The 22,679-nt window shown below is 39.2% G+C and overlaps 1 protein-coding gene across 1 annotated transcript in view; it reads left to right on the top strand.

Moving 5' to 3' along the window:
• Positions 1-21,855, top strand: part of SYNPO2 (synaptopodin 2) — a 198,535-nt gene extending 176,680 nt beyond the window's left edge. Inside the window, exon 5 of the mRNA XM_052641749.1 lies at positions 21,316-21,855. Within this exon, the coding sequence (XP_052497709.1) occupies positions 21,316-21,855 (540 nt within the window). The remainder of the gene's footprint in view (positions 1-21,315) is intronic.
• Positions 21,856-22,679: the final 824 nt, after the last annotated feature.

The raw sequence follows: 22,679 nt of genomic DNA, 5'->3' as shown, positions 1-22,679 counted from the left end.
GTAGTCGTCACTGGAATCTTGGAGTTCCATGAAGTCTCTTTTGGCTGAACTCGCACGCATTCACCCTGGGTATGGATGAAGCAGCAAACCTTTCTTGCCACAACACCCTCGATGGAAGTTTTCCCAAAAGGTTATTTCTGTCAAAAAGTTCCCAGAAAGGGCAGTTTTATACCTTATATTTTTCTAGTTGTTCTTTGTTTTTTTAGCTTTGGGTTTTTGTTTGTATTTGTTTTAAACTATGTCTAATTGTCATTTTGAAAACATCTCCTAAAGAACTAGTGTAAATTTCAAGGAGAAAAGATGCGAACTTCTAAGTTAATCGTAAAAAAAAACAAAAACAAAAAAAAACCCCTCATATATTTTGGAGAGTTTCACGGCCTTGATTTAAAATTGTAGAGCCATTAATAAAGTGATAATTTTGAGGGCTTACTATATGCTAGGTGCCATTCTAAATACTTGGCAAATGTTAGCTTTCACAGTCATCACAAAATGACTAGCATATGAAGAAAGTACCATTATCATGCTATTTTACAGATGAGAAAATACAGTAAAGATAAGGAACCTGTCTAAGTGATGGGGCTGATCAAGACCCAACAGACTCCAGACCCCTTCTCTAATCAAATCACATGGCTACATTACTGCCCTTGATCACAAAAAGACAAAGGTCACTATATATAAAAGAAGTTACCCATCAGAGGCGATAAGCGACACCTATCTCAGGAATAACTCAAAACCTTCTAAATCAAAGAAATGTTGAAAAAGTTTTGATAGCCCCAAATGATAGACACTTTTGAACAGGTACAAGGGGAAAACTATGTTTTTTACGTCCATCAGCCTGTTTGCTTATAACTCAAAAACGCTGGGGGAAGCTTAATATTTTGCTTGTTGCAATTGATCAGTTCAGTTCAGTTCAGTTGCTCAGTCGTGTCCAACTCTTTGTGACCCCATGAACTGAGGCAGGCCAGGCCTCCCTGTCCATCACCAACTTCTGGAGTTTACTCAAACTCATCTGCATTGAGTTGGTGATGCCATCCAACCATCTCATCCTCTGTCATCCCCTTCTCCTGCCCTGAATCTTTCACAGCATCAGGGTCTTTTTCAATGACTCAACTCTTCACATGACGTGGACAAAGCATTGGAGTCTCAGCTTCAATGTCAGTCCTTCCAATGAACACCAGGACTGATCTCCTTTGGGATGGACTGGTTGGATCTCCTTGCAGTCCAAAGGACTCTCAAGAGTCTTCTCCAACACCACAGTTCAAATGCATCAATTCTTTGGCACTCAGCTTTCTTTATAGTCCAACTCTCACATCCATACATGACTACTGGAAAAACCACAGCCTTGACTAGATGAACCTTTGCTGACAAAGTAATGTCCCTGCTTTTTAATATGCTGTCTAGGTTGGTCATAACTTTCCTTTCAAGGAGTAAGCGTCTTTTAATTTCATGGCTGCAGTCACCATCTGCAGTGATTTTGGAGTCCCCCAAAATAAAGTCTGACACTGTTTCCTCTGTTTCCCCATCTATTTGCCATGAAGTATTGGGACCAGATGCCATGATCTTAGATTTCTGAATGTTGAGCTTTAAGCCAACTTTTTCACTCTCCTCTTTCACTTTCATCAAGAAGCCCTTCTTCACTTTCTACCATAAGGGTGGTGTCATCTGCATATCTGAGGTTATTGATATTTCTCCCGGCAATCTTGATTCCAGCTTGTGTTTCTTCCAGCCCAGCGTTTCTCTTGATGTATTCTGCATAGAAGTTAAATAAGCAGGGGGACAATATACAGCCTTGACATACTCCTTTTCCTATTTGGAACCAGTCTGTTTGCTATTCTATGTCCAATTCTAACTGTTGCTTCCTGACCTGCATACAGATTTCTCAAGAGGCAGGTCAGGTGGTCTGGTATTCCCATCTCCTTCAGAATTTTCCACAGTTTATCATGATCCACACAGTCAAAGGCTTTGGCATAGTCAATAAAGCAGAAATAGACGTCTTTCTGGCACTCTCTTGCTTTTTCGATGATCCAGCAGATGCTGGCAATTTGATCTCTGGTTCCTCTGCCTTTTCTAAAACCAGCTTGAACATCAGGAAGTTCACGGTTCATGTATTGCTGAAGCTTGACTTGGAGAATTTTGAGCATTACTTTACTAGTGTGTGAGATAAGAGCAATCGTGCAGTAGTTTGATCATTCTTTGGCATTGCCTTTCTTTGGGATTGGAATGAAAACTGACCTTTTCCAGTCCTGTGGCTACTGCTGAGTTTTCCAAATGTGCTGGCATATTGAGTGCAGCACTTTCACAGCATCACCTTTTAGGATTTGAAATAACTCAACTGGAATTCCATCACATCCACTAGCTTTGTTTGTGATTTCACATTCCAGGATTTCTGGCTTTATGTGAGTGATCACACCATCATGATTATATGGGTCATGAAGATCTTTTTTGTTTAGTTCTGTGTATTCTTGCCACCTCTTTCTAATATCTTCTGCTTCTGTTAGATCCATACCATTTCTGTCCTTTATTGAGCCCATCTTTGCATGAAATATTCCCTTGGTATGTTTAATTTTCTTAAAGAGATCTGTAGTCTTTCCCATTCTATTGTTTTCCTCTATTTCTTTGCATTGATCACTGAAGAAGGCTTTCTTATCTCTCCGTGCTATTCTTTGGAACTCTACATTCAAATGGGTATATCTTTCCTTTTCTCCTTTGCTTTTTGCTTCTCTTCTTTTCACAGCTATTGTAAGGCCTCCTCAGACAGCCATTTTGCTTTTTTTACATTTCTTTTTCTTGGGGATGGTCTTGATTCCTGTCTCCTGTACAATGTCATGAATTTCCATCCATAGTTCATCAGGCACTTTGTCTATCAGATCTAGTCCCTTAAATCTATTTCTCACTTCCACTGTATACTCACAAGGGATTTGATTTAGGTCATACCTGAATGGTCTAGTGGTTTTCCCCACTTTCTCCAATTTAAGTCTGAATTTGGTGATAAGGAGCTTATGATCTGAGCCACAGTCAGCTCCCCATCTTGTTTTTGCTAACTATATAGAGCTTCTCCATCTTTGGCTGCAAAGAATATAATCAATCTGATTTCGGTGTTGACCATCTGGTGATGTCCATGTGTAGAGTCTTCTCTCGTGTTATTGGAAGAGGGTGTTTGCTATGACCATTGATGCATTAGACTAAATTCCTCGGATACTCACTTGCAGCCATCATATATTACTGTGTTAGTTGCTCAGATGTGTCCAGCTCTGTGTGACCCCATGGACTGTAGCCCACCAGGCTCTTCTGTCCAGGGGATTTTTCAGGCAAGAATATTAGAGCAGGTAGCCACTCTCTTCTCCAGGGGATCTTCCTGACCCAGGGATTGAACCCGCATCTTCTGCATTGCAGGCAGATTTATTATTATCTGAACCACCAAGGAAGCCCAGCTATGCTAATTTATACCAGGTAAATTAAGGGGGAAAAAATAGTGATGAGAAATTCCTCAAATTTTAGTAATAATAATGCAGAAAAATTGTTCTGCAAATATTTAAATTAAAATAATATACAAAAGGCCTAACTTGACTTAGGGGAAGCAAAAGATAACCATTTCTTCAGTGAAATTCACCTAGGATTAGGTGAGGCATACACATAAACACCAAGCATACAGAGACATTTTGTAGTGGGAAAGCATGTGGTAAGCCAAAATGCCTGCTGCTAAATTCCAGGAATTGCTAGTTGGGAGACATTAAGCTAATGATAATGATTTAGTGTGACTGTGTCTCTACCCTCTGCTGTGATATGGAGAGAATAATAGGTGTATCTCACAAGTTGTGAAGATGAGACAAACCAGTATGTTGATGTGTATAAAAAACAGGGCCTGGCACAGAGAAAGCATTCAACATATGTTAGCTATTAATATTCTTGTAAAGGGCACTTCACTAACAATAGCTACCATTTCAAAAACTTCCAAGGAGGAAAACACACGTGATAATTAAACATTTGTTTTCCTTGTTCATATGAATCCCAGTTTAAGGAATCTAAAAGAACAAAAATAGAGAAAGCCATGTCTGCATGAATCTGATATGGACATGAAGAATAATCTATCCCCAGGAGTATTTTACTGGGAGATCTTTGTTTCTTCTCTACTGTTTTCTTCTTATCTAAGCTTTATATTTTATATTCCTCTGTAGTCAGCCTATTGGTCAACTTTTTCTGCTTTGTCTTCATCTATTGTATAGAAATGTTGTAGTACAGGGATGAGACCAGGATTCAAACAGGCTGGTATAATATATACATACATTTTTAAAAAAGAAACAATTTCAGCTTTGAGACTCTGCTATAAAGGGACTGTGTTCAGTTCAAAGTGCCAATATTAAAGAAAACAAGTGTGGTGTATGTGGCAATATAGAGAGAATTCTTATGGGGAAATGCTTGTAGATGAAATATATTCTCAAAATAGGATAGCTGGTACCCTGAGCAAGGTTCTAGCAGGATGTGAAAGTGAAAGTTGTTCAGTCATGTCCAACTCTTTGCGACCCCATGGACTATACATGGAATTCTCCAGGCTAGGATACTGGAGTGTGTAACCACTCGCTTCTCCAGGGGATCTTCCCAACCCAGGGATCAAACCCAGGTCTCCTGCATTGCAGGTGTATTCTTTAGCAGCTGAGCCATGGGGGAAGCCCATTTAGGAGGATAGCTGAAGCTCAGTTAGGTCTACTGCACAGAAAGTGGCATCCCAATCTCTGAAGCCACCCAGTTCAGGCCTGCAGCAGCTGGGGCTCTGACAGAATCTGCCTGCCTCTGAAGGTGCAGCAAACAGCTGTTCTTATCTCTCCTCCCCAACACTGTCCCAGGACAACGGGTCGGCAAAATGGCCTCTTTAGAGTAATTGATCCCCTTGCCTGAGAAGCATGATCAGTTTCCAAAACCGGAAAGAGTGAAACCTCTGTCTAAACAGAGTAGACTCGCAGCTCACAGGGCAAGGGACGAAAAACAGTTCTCAGAAGCTGAGTGACTGATATAGGGAGGAACCTAAAATTCCAGCTGACTTTAAAACCCAGGGAATTTTTGTGGGTTTTCTGTTACTTTAGAATTCTTCTGAGTCTGAGCCAGAAGTTGGGACTAATGTAGAAGACAGAAAGATCACAAGATGAGATTCTGAAAACTTTATCTGAATCTAAAATATCTTTTGTTTCAAATACAGTTAAATTGACTTTTGTTTTCCCTTTGTGCCATTTTGCTACACTTTTTCTTAAAAAGTGAGAAATAACAAGGTCTCTTCCTTGCATGGTTTGTGTGTGTGTGCTAGCATGTATCAGACTGACAAAGAAGTAGTCATAAAACCATCCTCAAGAGCTAAAAAATTACTATGGAGTAGGCTGGACTGTATAAATAAAATGCTAATTTAAAGTATATCAACCCTTAGCTGGAAGTTTGTTTTTTAATCACATTCAGAGTTTACTGATTGTCTGGCCCACTGGACTACTTGTTAATGCTTATCTGCTGCTGCTAAGTCGCTTCAGTCGTGTCCAACTCTGTGCGACCCCATAGACAGCAGCCCACAAGGCTCCCCCGTCCCTGGGATTCTCCAGGCAAGAACACTGGAGTGGGTTGCCATTTCCTTCTCCAGTGCATGAAAGTAAAAAGTGAAAGTGAAGTTGCTCAGTCGTGCCCAACTCTTAGTGACCCCATGGACTGCAGCCCACCAGGCTCCTCAGTCTATGGGATTTTCCAGGCAAGAGTACTGGAGCGGGATGCCATTGCTTTCTCCGATCAGATGGTGCCAATTATAATTCTTCATAGACACTCAATATGGGCTAAATATATTTTAAATTCTACAACATTATGAAATATCCAGAAAAATGTCACAATTCACTTTGGGTGGTATTACTGAAATTGAGAGCAAATCAAAATATATCTTGTAGAACTTTTCATTTTACTGTTACACTTCAATTCACCAATTACTACTATTTCCTTTATATACAGTGTTCCAGTGTTTGCAAACTATTGCCTTCACAGTATCCTAACACACGGTTTCCAACTTTTGTTCCAAGGGGAAAATTAAGATTCCCCTTGCAGCATGGAAATTCTGATTTAGTAGCCCCTCTTGCCTGGAAAATCCCATGGATGGAGAAGCCTGGTAGGCTGCAGTCCATGGGGTTGCTAAGAGTCGGACACGACTGAGCGACTTCACTTTCACTTTTCACTTTCATGAATTGGAGAAGGAAATGGCAACCCACTCCAGTGTTCTTGCCTGGAGAATCCCAGGGACGGGAGAGCCTGGTGGGCTGCCATCTATGGGGTCGCACAGAGTCGGACACGACTGAAGTGACTTAGCAAAGAAAGAAAAGTGGGGCCCAGGAATTTGTTTTTGTAACATTTACCCTGGATGATTCTAATGCTAATAGATTGCGAACCACAGTTTAATATCAGTTTTCTAACTCGCAAAACACTGAAGTCAACTTTATTCTTTAAAACCCATAAATAGTTTCCAGTTCATTCAGTCTGGGACAGCCAGACTTGTAAACAGCACCTGCTTTCCAACGCTCTTGACGTTGTCTGAAGGGTACAGGCCCTGAAGTGCTGCTGATCTTGACGGCTTTATCATAAAGGCCCACGAGGTGGCAGCAAATTCCCTTTCCGATCAGAAAGTGCTTCACAGGCAGCCATTCTACAGTCTGTAGCAAATAATTTGCTTTGAACAGTCTTTTAAATTTGTTTTTTAAATAAAAGAATAAACAGGACCTTGAGATGTGATTTTATCTGACCCTCTGCTTCTCATCAAGTCTCAGAATAAATATTTCTAGGAATAGACTGATAACAATTTTATCATCCAGAGAAGAGACTGTACAAGGTTCCTTGGCTGATTTTTCTTATCTCTGGGGAAAAGGATTGTATGACTTCCCTTGGCCGTCGGGCAGTACAGTCTCTTATCTCCAATCAAAAATGTTCTTACTAATAACAAACTGAAATCTCTCTGGCAATAATCAAAACAGTCTTATTTTGGGATCTAGACTAAAGGAGAATTTTGAAGCACTTTGAATGCTAATTAGTTTTTAAAAAGAAAACAAACATGATGGTACAATCTTCAAAACTAAAAAGAAGTTTGTGCACTTTATGGATCACAGGAAAAAATTCCAGTATTTTTGTTTAAACTTAAGACAGCCAAATGGTGTGGCGGATTGACAAAACACAAAATCAGTAAAGAGGCTGTTTAGACATTAGAAGGGTGAATGGAACAAAGGAACGGGTAGGCCCATTGAGTAGCAGCTTTGATCCCAACAAGAGTATTGTTTTCAGGCCTTTGATGCAGTGCAGTTTATTTCTAAAACTAAAAAGATGGTGATATGTCTGGAAGTTCTGTATTATGAGATATATGTTTATATATTTACCAGTGGGAGGGGTAAAGACTAAAAGGAGGTTGGAGAGCTGGGTATTTGAGCCACTTTGGTATGAATGAGAGAGTAAAGGTCTCCACTGGTGAAAAAGAAAAACAGGGCTAATGAATGGAAGTCGAAATGGCAACCCACTCCAGTGTTCTTGCCTGGAGAATCCCAGGGACGGGGGAGCCTGGTGGGCTGCCATCTATTGGGTCGTACAGAGTCGGACACGACTGAAGTGACTTAGCAGCATAAGACAGTAAATTTCAGTTTAATTTAAGAAAACTTCAAAAAATTGCAGAGAAGGAATGGAAAAGGAACTAATATATTAGCCATAAAATGTGTTACAGGCCTTAGTATATGTATTTAGTTTAAATTTCACAACAACATTATTGGGTGGAAATTGTCCTCATTTTTTTAACTGATAAGGAAATCAAAGCTCAGACAGCTTAAGAAAATAGTCCAAAGTCACCTAGCCAGTAGGGTAGCAGACTCCTTGGCTGAATCCAAGTTTATCCGTGTTCATAGCCTGTATGTCCCCAATGCAGTGCCTATCAGGTGTGTTGTAACAGGAACTCCTGTACCTCGTGAAAGCCTGACTGCGGGATCCCTAAAATGCTTTCCATCTTTAAGATTTTATAATTTTACATATAAATAGCTCCTTAAGCGTAGAAGGCAATGGCAACCCACTCCAGTACTCTTGCCTAGAAAATCCCAGGGACGGTGGAGCCTGGTAGGCTGCAGTCCATGGAGTCACTAAGAGTCAGAAACGACTGAACGACTTCACTTTCCCTTTTCACTTTCATGCATTGGAAAAGGAAATGGCAACCCACTCCAGTGTTCTTGCCTGGAGAATCCCAGGGACAGGGGAGCCTGGTGGGCTGCCATCTATGGGGTCGCACAGAGTCGCGCACAACTGAAGCGACTTAAGCAGCAGCAGCAGCAGCTCCTTAAGAAGATTTGGGTTTTTAAATGATGTGAATATTTTGATGTAGTTAAGTGTTTTAAAAACCAAGGTCAGTTTAAAACCTGACTAGACAGAATTTGTTTGTTCCTTCTCACTTTAATTCCAGTAGCTGAAGAAAAATAGCTTAAAATGAAAGATGTCATTTTACTAATGAGAGAGTAGGAGGTTAGAGAATAATTTTTCTTTCCCTGAAGCACTGACTTGAGGATTTGCTTTAGCTCCAGTGTCTGTAAAATGATTATAATTCTTCCTGACTATTCTACACACACACACACACGTACACACACACACTTCCTGAGAAGGGAGCATTCTGAAACTCAGAGACACCTCTAGTCCTAGGGCAGAAGTCAGGCTCCCTTAGGTAAAGTAAGAAAAGGGTTTGTAATGCTGTAAAGCAGAACTTCTACTACTCTTGGCTAATCATTTCACCTCAATCACCAGATCTCTATCCTTTGCTGTTAGAATGCACATGTTCCAGTTTATAAAATTATTTCACATGTATTGTGCATTCATACAAAAAGCAATCTTTTAAAAGAACCATTCAATATTTATCTTTTTTCTTTACTCTTCAATCTCTGTTTTGTCCCTTTTTCCCCCTCAAACTTCTGTAATATTCTACCTACCACTGTCAACTGTGGTCAAAATCAAAATCTTATTTTGTGAATGGTGCATAGACATTTAATTGTCAGTGTATGGTGGGGATACACTGCATTGTCAGACTTCATTTTGTCTTATTAGACTTCATTTTTGCAAAAAATGCACTGATCTAGACAACCAGTTGTAACATCAAAGCTGCATTTTACCGGGGACTATGTGACCCACAATGAGAAATTGCAAGAGCTGCTGCCCCTACCCACACTTCGTTCAGGCTCTGTAAAACATGAAAGAACTGGGACATGAGTTTCCTCTCAGCTAAAACACACAAAAGTTCCAGCCCAGGTCACTAACATGTGTGATTTCAGCTGGTCAGCGGTCACTTGATCTATTAACTATATGTTAAAACTATATGTTAAAAAGGACTTATCTTCATTAGATTTATGAATATTGAAAGAAGCAAGATTAAGAACAAGGACAGAATTAGGAAACAACCATCAAAACAGGCTTGAGAGGTACTTGTTGGCTGGTGTAAGAAATCTTTTTGCAAATAGATAAGCTCTTGAACATTTTTTCCCCCTTCTCTTCCCCAGGATTTTTTTTTTTTTTAAATGGGTAGTTGCATAAGAACTTTAAACATATATCTTACTGAAGGATCTCTTTTCTTCTTCTCTCAATCTCCAATGTGTATTTACAAGGGCCTAGACATGTTACTACCTCCAGAAGGATTTACCTTTTATTTTAGACTAAGACTACACAACCAAAGTGGCTTAGAGGGCTGATCAAGTGTTTGTAGCTGATCATAAGGCTTTTGTTCATTCATCTGTATGTTTGCATGAGTCAGTACTGAAAGTGAAACAATTGTTTAGCAGTTGGATAGTCAATAATTTATTAACATCATATCAAATTGAAGGTGAGTTTGGGAAATGAGGAGTGGTCAGGGAAATAACAAGGAATGAGATCTTTTGAATAAATGAGTGGTCTACATATAGAAATTTGCTATAGTATTCATATGCAATGTTATGTCTAGATAATTATATATTGCTGTTTTGTAAGTGCTTTAAGAAAGCTATGCCAATAGGAAAAGCTGTAATAACAGCTAATGCCAAAGACAAAGTTAAATATGTGCTCTCTAATTTCGAACGTTTGACAACCATCCTAACTAACACTTTATGAGTCATCCCCTTGAACCATTCATGGGATTACATTTATACCCAGGATTAGTATTTTCAAGTAAAGTAAATACTTCCTATTTTGAAGGAAGGTACCTGGACCCTTCTGTTAGAACATGTTTCCATATTTCCTGTTTGCATTTGAAAAGCACACCATCAGGGTACACTCTGCTTTAATCTATTATCCGCCTTAGCGGTCTTCTATCTATTCATTTGAAAATCTCACTTTATGCCATTCCTGTGTCTTTAAAATGAAATGACATACATGAAATTACTGTGTAAAGTCCCTCAAACAAGAAAGATATCATTAAGTAAAATTCATCACTTGTACCAGAGAGATATGGTTAGGCAACTAAACAAAATTTTTATCTCCTCTGTACTTAAGAAAACAAGGAGGTGATTTCCCAGATGAAGGCTTATTTTTTTTATTCCCAATTTTAAACATCACTCTAGGCCATGTTTTTGACAAAGGAAACATACATATGATTTGGCACTAAATCTTAAACTTCCCAACAAACATTGTGTTAAACATTTTCCCCACGGCCCAGAATAAGAACCAAAGCATCCACTTAATAAGCTTGGAAATTTAATAGAAAAACAGTTACGAAGATCAAGTAAGTCATTTTCCTCACGCTGTATCCTCCACATCCTTATGAAATAATGTCACGTGTTGTGTAGTTGTTGATGTGTCTGTCACTGACATTAAGCAGCTTGATTTTCCAGTTTTATAAATGTAATCAGGAGTTGTTACAGATGGATTGCTTAAAAATCTGCCAGTGGGAAATCTGGAGAATGTTATCATGCAAAGGGCCCAAGCAAGCTTTTCTCTAGCATCCACATATATCTTAAGAATTCTTAATATCTTAGCTGATAAAATTTTCCTCTGAGAAAGCAAAAGTCACTCTAGTTGGGAAACAAGTTTGCTTGAGTGGTATTAGTTCTACTTCAAATAGCAGGCACATAAGCTATAGAAACGATCTCTTATTCCTACTTTCCTTCTAAGGATAAATGTATATTCATGGTAACTTTTCTTTTTGTGAATGAGTGAGGGAGGAGATGGTTACCTGGATTTGTTTCAGGAAAGAAAGGTGTTTAGAATATTATGAACAGCTAAAGGTATATTCACACAGTTAAACACATTTTAAGTGGGTTTGGTAATTTATCATAATTCAAATGAGATATAGGATAAATATTAATTTTATACTAATAAAGATGACTATCTTTTATGAAGTGCTTTCTATATACCAGGCACTGATAATTTTTCTCTACAAAACCCTCCCACAAGGTCAAGAATTCGTTTATTTTATACAGGATCGACACCTTTATTTATTGTGAAATTCTCTCTAGAAACTGATGAGAGCTGAACTTTTTCTATCATTCATTCTTTTCTATAGTGGAAATCTATATAACTTTTAAAAAATTGTTTATTTTTAATTGAAGGATAACTGCTTTACAATATTGTCAAAAAAGACTAAGAAGTCTATACTTTGGCCCACCCAGAGCTTGCAGAGAGATGAGGTCAGTGGTGATGTTTCTGGCTAACCCTGCTGCCTGTGTCCTGGCATGAGGGAGGCAGTGGCTGGCACAACAGTATCTGAGGCGTGCGGTGCTAATGCCACTTCAAAGGCAGCTTCCTCCTATTTTTATCCTGGGTCAGCAGCCTGCCTATGCAGTTGCCTCTTGAACAAAAGGTTCTACCAGGTCTCTGACACCTTTTAAGGCCTCGCGGACTCTTCTCACAATAACAGGAATAATCTGTTGTGCTATGTGGCATTTGATTTATAAACACAATCTCTACTCTACCCATAATCTTGAAGCAAGTAGCCAGCATTCTTACCATTTTACAACCAATGAAAGTAAGGCTGGGAGAGGCTGAATCATATGGGTAAAAAGAGGCAAAGGTAGGACTCCTAGGTCAGTGTGATGTCCAAATTCACGTTCTTTCCAATACAACGTACTGGCTCCTATTGTCAGTTAGAACTCTTACTCTTTCTCACAAAAAGATTGTCTTCAAATCTAAAATGAAACAATTTTTTTTTTTAAGTCTATTGTTTTAGAACCCAAAATTTAATCTGATAGTTTAAGATGAATTAAGATAAATGTTGTTTAGTTGCTAAGTTGTGTCTGACTCTTTTGCGACCCCATGGACTGTAGCCCACCAGGCTCCTCTGTCTGTGGGATTTCCCAGGCAAGAATATTGGAGCAGGTTACCATTTCCTTCTTCAGGGAATCTTCCCAACCCAGGGATCGAACCCAAGTCTCCTGCTTGTCAGGCAGTTTCTTTACCGCTAAGCCACCTGTACTGGTTATCTGTACATTCTTAGTAAGCAGACTAATACTGTTGATTTCTATCTAAAGAAATGGACACACTTCTATTTTTCTTTTTTTTTGATAAGAGAGAGCTACCACAGAATTCCTCAAAACTCCAGGAAAGAAAGATTTAAGATTCACTTGAGAAGACAGGTCTCAGGAAATAGACACTGTTATTAAGAGACTAGAACAAAAATAACCTTAAAATTAACCTTAAAATTCTCCTGACCTTAAAATTCTCTGACCTTAAAATTCTCCTGACTACCTAACTGTATCTAAATTATCTCAAGGGAGCATTTGTCCTATATTTAAAGATCTCTAGATAAAGGAATTCTATATCCCTATGGAGAACTTCCTTCTGATGTTGACCTGCTTCCAGTTTCAAGGAAATTATAAGTGAAGACTCTATAGAGCTGGAGGGGCCCCTAAGAGATCAGCTAGCTGAAATTGCCATTTCCTATAGCTATTTGCAATCTCAGTGATAAATTAACTTTTTCTTCTCCAACTGTTACTCATCCCAGTTTCCATGATCTTTTTCTTCTTTGGTCTTAATTTGGGCTTTCTTTAGGATTCATGTATAATTTTCCATGACTTTTCTCATTTAGAGAATCAAAGCAATTTAAAACCCTTACACCTCCACTGACCTAAAAGAAAATCATTTATTTGAAGCATGTTAAAATCTTTTACCTGTCTAGAAAATTTGATTTGTCTGTAAATGTTGATTAATCCTATCTGTTTTGCCAGACATCTTGGTGTGCATGTATTGCGGCGTGATGCCCTCACCATATGTAACTGACAGGTGAGAAAGGCTACATCTTAGGACATGACCAAAAACTTTGGTAAAGATAACCAAATTTCCTGATTATGGCAGTCTGATCTAGAAATTGTTCATTTATTTCACAAATGCTTATGAAACAGCTGCTTGCTAGGCACTGTTCTAGATCAAGGGATGTTTAAAGGAGTAAAACAATAACCCCTACTTTGGATGGAGGTAAATTCTAGAGTGGAGAAGCAGATAAATAGAATAATTAAATAAACATTTTTTATGTTAGATAGGCATCAGCCTAAGGGTAGAAATAAAGGTGGGAAGGAGGAGAGGGAATCTTGAGGGTGCAAAGAGAGAGAGAGAGTCTGGGAACAGCCAATAGTGATCATATGATATCTGAGCAAGGTCTAAAGAAAATAAAGTAGGGTCATTCCCTAATACCTGGAATTCTGTGTTCCAGGCAGAGGATCAGCAAGTATAAAGGTCTGGAGACATGAGTGGACCTGATCTATTCAAATAACATAGAGGCCAGTGTAGCTGGAGTAAAGTGGGAGAGACAGAGCAGGAGGAGATGAAATCAGAGGTATAAGAGGTGTGAAATCAGCAGATTCTGTAGGGCCTTGTGGGTCAGTGAAAGAACCTGGAGTTCCCTGTTTTGAAACGAGAAGCCATGACAGGGTTTTAAACAGAGGACTAAGTGGCATAATTTGACTTACGTTTCTGACAAGATAACGTCGACTGCCAGACTGAGAATAGACTAAAGGAGCAGGGGTGAACCAGGGAAACTAACTAAGAGACTATAGCAATAATCCAGGCAAAAGAGTATGATAGGCTAACTTGGGATGGTACCAATGGAAGTGGTAGGGAATGTTCAGATGCTGTATGTATTTTAAAGCTGACAGTTCAAGTGTGGGGTCAACAATCACTTCAAATAGTGATATTTTGACCTGAGCAAATGGAACACTGGCTAATGCCTGGTGCCTTCTTGTATCCATGTGCCCCGTATGGACCCCTGGTTTGTAGAAATTTTAACCAGTAATTTAAAAGACAAAAGAAATGCCATTTATTCCTGTTGGCTATTATTGGAATCAGTTTATGATAAGGGATATCATGTGTGTTTACTGTTCATATATGTTTAGAGAGAAAGAAGTTGAAGGAGTTGAAATAATATTTGTCATCTGGAGACGCTCTACTGTGCATGTTTGAGCAGGATTTCAGTCAAGACAATTCTTTTAGCTTGTAAGGTTTATGGTAAGAAATAGTTTGAATTTCCAAGCATATATCAGTATATCACATTAAACTTCTTTGGCTTCTAGGGCAATTTGCATTGCTTTAGAGTTCACTTCTTTGTCCTAGGTAAACCTCAGATGACCTTTCCTTTTCTAAAATGTCAAGTTAAATAGGTTACCAGACTGTGTAACAAGGAAGCTCACTAAGCTACTTCATTAACAAGCTGTGTGTATAAGTCTGCATCTATTTGACATAAAAGATGGTCCATGTTAAGTGGAGAAAGGCCCCCAGCTCCTCTGAGCTTTTCAGCTGACCTGGAAGCAGAGAGCCCTGTGTCTCCCCTTCAGAGAGAGGGAATGCCTCTCAATGTGATATATCCCCATGCACTGGCGCCTACTGGTGCTTGTGACAAATGGCAAGATGCCAATATCAATTAATCCAAATTTAAGATTTCAATGTCCCTTTCCAAAATTTCTAAAGTCTCATTCCATTTAGTTTCCTTGGATTCAAATTTTTTTTTGTATACACTGCTTGTTTATGATTTCTTACTTATTTACCTGCACTTGTTGTTTGTTTTGTTTCTTGCTTGTTTTTGGCTGCGCTGGGTCTTCCTTGCTGCACGCAGGCTTTCTTGAGCTCACTGAGCGGGGCCACTCTGCAGCTGTGGTGCATGGGCTTCTCTCTCTGCAGACCATAGGCTCTAGGTGCACAGGCTTCTGTGCTTGTAGCATGCGGGCTCACGGGTGCAACTTGCTGGCTCCAGGGCATGCAGGCTTCAGGAGCTGCTGCACAGGAGCTCATTAGTTGTGGCTGCTGCTGCTGCTAAGTCATTTCAGTCATGTCCAACTCTGCGTGACCCCATAGACAGCAGCCCACCAGGCTCCCCCATCCCTGGGATTCTCCAGCCTAGTGGGCCCTAAAGCATGCAGTCTTCAGTAATAGCGGCACGCGGGCTCAGTGACTATGGATTCTTGTAACTGTGGATTCTTATCTACTGCGCCACCAGGGAAGTCCTCCTCCCTTTTTTTAAGCAATGTTTTATTTGTTTTATTTTAAAGCCTTTATTGAATTTGTTACAATATTGTTTCTGTTTTATGTTTTTGGTTTTTGGCTGAGAGGCATGTGGGATCTTATCTTCCTGACAAGGGAGTAAACGCGAACCCTGTGCACTGGAAGGCAATGTCTTAACCACTGGACCACCAGGGAAGTCCCTCAAATCTTTTTTTTTAAATTTTTTTCTAAACAATTTCATTGCAAATACAGTGCCAGATGTATTTGATTAAGAAACCTCATATGAGACTGCCTGGGTTCAACTCCCCCTACACCAGAACTTATTAGCTTTCTATCCTCAGGGAACTTACTTACCCTCTCTAAGTGTCGCTGTCCTCATCTGGAAAACAGATTTTAAAAGTGCCTACTTCATGGGGTTATATAAAGGATTGTATGAAATATTCCACATAAAGCAATTAAGCATCACCACTGGGCACACAGTAAGTGATCTACTAGTGGCAGCTATTATTAAAGGCAGAGGTAGGAAAACACTTCCTTCCAGTTTATTCTTTTGATGGGAATATGTAACATTAGGTGATTCATGAGTTCAGTGCAAACGCTCGCAGCCTTCACTTCACATTATATTGGACCTGCTAAAGAATGACATATACTCTCATGATTCAACACTTAAATGACACACTACTCTAAGTACACACAGATTACTGTTAACAAGTCCAATATTAACTATGTGACCTGCCAGAGGACACACCAATTTGGTCAGTTTAAATGATATCTTCATTGGTTTGCTTCTGGCGATTGTTTATTTAAGTACATCTACTTAAGGAGATCAAGATATTATCCTCGCATTAGCTTTATCTAACAAACTAGGAAAAGAAGAATGTAGAAAACTTGAGAGAATGAATACCACCGATGTTATTTCCTCTCAGTTGGAAAAGTGAAGAATAGCATAAGGACAGGGAAGGGTTCCAAGAGAAGGGAAGTAACTGGGAATATATGAAGGGATGACTGGATAGGAGTGTAAGTAGATGCATTCTATGTTATTGGGATCAGTGGGGTAAAGTTAGGGGAGGCAAAGTTTGCTTCAGTGTAGGGATGACATTCTCAACACTTAGAGCTTAAAGACTGAGATGGCCTAGAAATTAGTGAGCTGCCTTCTCTAGAGCAAGGCCTGAGTGAGGTAAAAGGTTTTATCTCAAGACTATTTGATGTTACTAGGAAAACAAACAAACACACATGTCATTTTATTTTTAGCCTATATTTCATTTTAAAAAGAAAATAAGAACTATACTCTCTAAAGAAATGATAATATTATATAATAGGATATTAAAAGTGGAAGTTTCTCCCCAGGTCCTCAAATACAAGAGATGCTGCACACTGAAGTGAGATTCCAGATAAACACAGACTTTACGGAGAAAACAGTAGACATGAGTGTCCCTGGTGTGCTCAAAGATTAGCAAACCACTGCCACAATTCTTGAACCCCTTAGTCAGCTGCAGGTTATTAAAGGGGGTCAGAGTCTGGAAGGAAGAAAGGATTTTGTGAGAAGGAATTCTGGAACTCTGTAGATCAAGGTGTATGTTTAGAGTAGATGGAGTTGGGGGACCTTGCCCTCTCACCTCCAGCCTTGTGAGAAAACAGATTTAAAGTGACTTCTTAAAAGACTTGGTATGAGATGTCAGCATGAGGATGGATGGGAGGTCAGAGTGGGCTGGGGTCTGACTCCCTCCCAGGATATCTATAGAGTGAGAGATGGTCTGAAAAACTGTTTTGGCAAAGAATTGGGAAATTTGCTGCTGAACTCCCAAGGGCAAATGATGTGATTGTTTCCCATGGACCAGAGCAGGGCAGAAGTAAGGCAGAGCTGGATGGGGTCATCCCGGGGCCTGTCCAAGGGTGCAAACAGACCCTAGTAGCTACAAGGTGTAGGCAGACAGCTTTCCAGGGGTTGTAGACTGAGTTACAAGTTAACTCTAGAATTGAGATGAACTGACATTAATCGAGGACTACAGACAAGATGTCCCCAGTGATAGGGATCTTCAAATATCCCTTAGAAGTTTTCTTCTCTGCGCCTCTCTGGCTCTGAGAGTGAAAAGCCAGAATATGATGTTACTATAAAAAGTAAAAAAAAAAATTTCTACTCTTTTTTGGTCTCTCTCCTTGCACTTTCACCTCAGGGTAAAAGTCAGGGTTAGCAAGCTGGGAGAGGAAGAGGAGGAAAGCATGAAGAAGCTAAACACATTGCCTTCCCTGAAGGAAGGTGATCCTTCTAAAATGAGCCTTAGTTAGGGAAGGAGAAGAGATTTACCTCTAAGAGGAGACTGAAATTTCTTATTCCAGTGGCTGTAATATTATAAGTTGAAATATAATGGTTTGAGTAACTTAAGATGATGGTCTAATCCTAAAAGGAAGTCGAATGTCACAGGACCTAAGTTTTGATCCAGCAGCGGTGAAAAAAATTTCTTTTATTAAAAAATAGATTTCTTAATCTAATCCAGTTTAGATTAATAATAAAATAATTTTATGGTAAAAAAATTAAAGGGTAGTAGGAGACAAAAGGAAAGAAGCATTTTGATGACACATCAAATATTATTCACAAAAAATAACCAATTTAATATATTAAGCACTCTCATATCAAAACTTTAAATTCTTTTGATAATAATACAATCCAAGGTAGAAATTCCAGTCCAGAATCTAACCCATGATATGCTGGGATTCTACCATCAGACATCCAAACTCCGGAACGGAAGAAACGCTTCTGTTATTTTCAGGTGCCTTTGGTCATTTCTGGCTCAGGACGGCTCACATGGCTTCATTCACCCAGCCAAGCAGAGAACAGTATGAGCCTCAGGACAGAGACTGACAGAGGAGACAGCACCAAAGAACAAGATGTGAAAATGGCTTTCGGGAAATAGGTTAGAATGAGGGGTTTGGGTGCAGGCAGAAACGAGAGGGCTGAAATATTTTTGGCATAAACAGAAACAACAATGTGCCTAAAGAACTATTTGTTTATACCACAGGTGCACTTCTAACCTAAGACAATTTGTAATTTTATTCTATTGTTAGCGCTTAAAGGAGCATGAAGTCACATTTGGCAGACTGAGGGGTGTGTAGACGAGCAACAGTCATTTTGTTCATTGAGGTCACTGCACTCTTCCTTCACAGCACTGCTGCTATACTTAGCATATGTCTATTCTACAATATTTTTTTTTTTTTGTAAACTCAGTGTTATTTTAAGTTTCTCTTCAGAAAACTCTGAGTTACTCTTTCAATATTATACTTCAAAGTTTTGCTCTTTTCCTCCACATTCAACTGATTGATGTTTTTGCCTTAGCTGAAGAACAATCCCTGATGTCTTTGTTATTAGAATATCATTCAATAGTGTTTTAAACTTTTGCATTTCTGTAAGATTCCATTCTTCTGAAGATTTTGTGACTAAGTGGGAAGAAGAAGACCAGAAAATAACTTTCTCTCTTTCATCGAGTGTTTCGCATGCCCTGTCACTGAGCTGCATGCATTCACATTGTACCTCATACTTCCAAATATATTGATAATTATTTATTTTTCTAGTTATTAGCCAGTGATGGTAGTAACCCTTATGTATGTTCAGGAACTTCTCCTATATTTCTGTGAAGACTTGGATCCTTTTATTGCCATCCTTTAAGTCTCTATTATTTTAAAGATCTGATTAAAGAAGCTGCTATATCTGATGGAAAATAGGTATCATCTGGAATGTGAAAAATGCCCCAGCGACTCTCTAGATCAATGTTCTCTTTCTTCCAGAGATAAGGACAAAGGGAGGCATAGACGCGTTTATGGGAGATGAGAGCTAATTTCTCTTAATCGTATGGAAGGTTGGGTATGTGTGTGTTAGTTGCTCAGTCGTGTCGACTCTTGTGACCTGATGGACTGTAGTTCACCAGGCTCCTTTGTCCATGGGATTCTCCAGGCAAGAATACTGGAGTGGGTTGTCATGGCCTTCTTCAGGGAATCTTCCCAACCCAGGGATTGAACCTGTGACTCTTAACGTTTCCTGCTTTGGCAGGTGTGTTGCTTACTACTAATGCTACCTGGGAAGCCCTTATCATACTGAATGTTAATACTTCTTAATGTACAAAACTATTGGTCCTGTCAAAACAGGTAATGAGTCTCTTCTCTAAACTGATCTCTGACTGACTAATTCACAACTGCAGAGCTAAAAACAGTACTGGATTGTGTGCTTCCTGAGGACATGGACTTTATCTGAAGCATCTTTGTATCTTGAGCTCACAGGAAAATGCCTAGAAATAATAGGAATTCAATAAAATTTTTGTTAAATGAATGAAACAAATGCATTAATAATGTGGAATAGAAACCAAATCCTTAAATAGTAACTTATTAGATCTAGATTAAGAGAAGGAGATTAATGAAAACAAGTTTTTGCTAGGAGTTTTTTTTGGGGGGAGGCGGTGGGGTGGGGGTATGCCTTGTGGCTTGTGAGATCTTAGTTCCCCGACCAGGGATAAAACCCGGGCCCTCACAGTGAAAGCACCAAGTCCTAACCACTAGACTGCCAGGGAATTCTCCATTATTACTAAAGCTTCAGTGATTAAAAAGACAGAATCAAGATCCATTATATTGACCTTCCTATTCTTTATATGCAAAACAACAATGAACCACCTACCTTTGTGTGCCTAATAGAACAACAGCAACAAAAACTCCAAACATTTTAATCTGAGATATTTTGTCCAAGTCTAGGTGTTGCTATTCATTTTAAATTTAAGAACTTGATATAGAAAGAAAATATATTGAAGCCATTTATGAAATTTGAACACATTTTAAAGCATGGAAATGCTTTTTGTTCAAGAAACACAATGTTATGATACTCCCAAGTTGATTCATTTCTCTCAAGTGTGTCTTTGCCACTTTTTGCCAGGAGTTTTCCTAAGAGTCTCAAGCAAATGGGAATGTATAAGGAAGTAATGTGTATAACCAGACTTCAAGGTCCTTGGAAATAGAGAATGAGTAAAAGCTTTCACAGAGTTGTATTTCATGATATTAGACAAACTGAACATTTAGCATACACAAGGGAATGTTTCAGGGACACATACTCTCAAAGAAATAAGGAATGTAATATGCATGCTGCTGCTACTAAGTCGCTTCAGTCGTGTCTGACTCTGTGCGACCCCATACACGGAAGCCCAACAGGCTCCTCTGTCCATGGGATTTTCCAGGCAAGGGTACTGGAGTGGGGTGCCATTGCCTTCTCCATATGCATAAAAGGGACCAAAGCACAAATGAAACAAGTGGCTGAACTGTTTCCTTCAGAGACACAGGCAATATACTACACTCAGGAAATAAAGATCCACGTGGTCTTCACCAATATATAAACAGAACTTGGCTGGAAAACTGTCATCTTCTCCATCAAACGGAAAATATTAAATAAGATAAAAGTAAGACAAAATATTAAAAGTCACTTGGAAAAAGTACAAAGCCCAGTAGAACATGGTCTGTTTCCAGAGTTATTTATATATTTATGCTTATTTGGTATTAGAAAAACAGGACTAGAATGAGGGTGGGCTGTGGATGTAGATACGAATATGAAGAGGGTAGACAGAAGTAAGGGTGGCCCCAGTGATAACGGGGTGCTTGCAATGGTGGTGATGCCTAAGAAAGATGGTAGCAATTGGAGCTATGGGTTCAGAAAAGCAGAGCAAGGAGGTCCTAAAGGAAGGTCAAGTCCCAGACCAGCACTAATCATACGCTGGGCAGAGGCAGCCTATTTTGGCTTTAATTATAAGCATTGTGGGGATTTGTTGATTTTTATAGTGCTTAGTAATGGTGTGGAGAATGCTTTGGACTAGCAGCCAGTCAGCATAAACCAAAATGAATGAGATATGTTAACATTTTCATTATTTCTAGCAGACTGGACGCTCTCTTTCTCTTCCTGGAAGACCAGTCCCACCTGCCATCTCTGCAACATCTCCTTGGTTATACCAGCCTGCGTACAGCTACGCTAGCAAACCAACTGACGGGCTCAAGGAAGCAAAGAAGAGACTGACTCCTTGGGAAGCAGCTGCCAAGTCTCCCCTTGGCTTAGTGGATGAGGCCTTCAGACCCAGAAACATTCAGGAATCCATTGTGGCAAATGTGGTCTCAGCAGCTCGTAGAAAGGTGCTTCCAGGGCAGTCTGAGGAATGGAATGCAAGACTGTCCTATGTCCCTCAAACCCAGAAGAGCAGTGTGGGCTCATTTGCAAAGCAAGAATATAATGTTGCATCCCTACCCAATTATAATATGCCCAGCTCCCAGTATGGTTCACAGGCACTACATGCATATTACAGGCAGCCTTCCAGAAACGATTCTGAAATAATGTCCATGGAGACCAGGTCTGATTATTGTCTCTCCACAACCAACTGCAACTATAACCCACACCCGAGGGGATGGAGACGTCAAACATGAAGTTAGCAGAACTGGTTGTATGCCACCTAGATTTTTTTGTTATGTTTCTTTGCAGTGTTTTCCACTTTTCTAATAGTTTAGATTCACTTTTGATCTTGGCTTGTTCTCATAGGTCATTTATCTGTGTGTGTATGCACATTGGAGTGTAAATCACTTCCTTCTCTGCAGATGCATAGACAATTTCTTTAAAGAAGAACTCATTTCCTGTGCTCATGACACAGAAATTCCATTTATTTCATGAATATGGAAGGTTTAGGCAACTAAACTCGTCTCAATTAAAACGAAATTAACTATGTTCTTGTATGTGCCTTAGTCCAGGATGGAATTAATGAAACATGGTATGCTAACTGTTATTAGCAGTAACAGCAAGGAATATAACATTGGAGAAGTTTCCAATGGTAGTATGAGCAGTAATTATATAAAAAGGATTTCCTTGGTGTTATTTTAAGCATTTCTTTGAAATATATTTTAAAATTTGATAACATTCATATTTGGTTTTTGGAATTGAGACAAAGACATTCTCAGAAAGAAATAAATATCTGAGAGTAAGACAATTATACATTTCAGTTGGACTTCTGAGGTAAGTGGTGTAATACGTGGGGAATAGAAGATGGAGGTATAGGATTTATTTTTAACCTATTTAAAGGCAGGGGCCTGAGACAGGAATAGACTCTGGGTTCAGATGTCCTCACTTGTGAGATGAGAAGATCAGATTATTTAATCTCCTCGATGTTTAACAGTTCTGATATTCTGAACTGAGTTTCTCTCATTTGTAAAATGATCTTTGATGCATTATTCATTTTTGTTGCTCATCATATATATAT

The sequence above is a fragment of the Budorcas taxicolor genome, chromosome 6 (assembly GCF_023091745.1).
Source record: "Budorcas taxicolor isolate Tak-1 chromosome 6, Takin1.1, whole genome shotgun sequence".
Taxonomy (NCBI): domain Eukaryota; kingdom Metazoa; phylum Chordata; class Mammalia; order Artiodactyla; family Bovidae; genus Budorcas; species Budorcas taxicolor.
The sequence above is the reverse complement of the archived record's forward strand: the minus strand, read 5'-3'. Positions and strand labels throughout refer to the sequence as shown.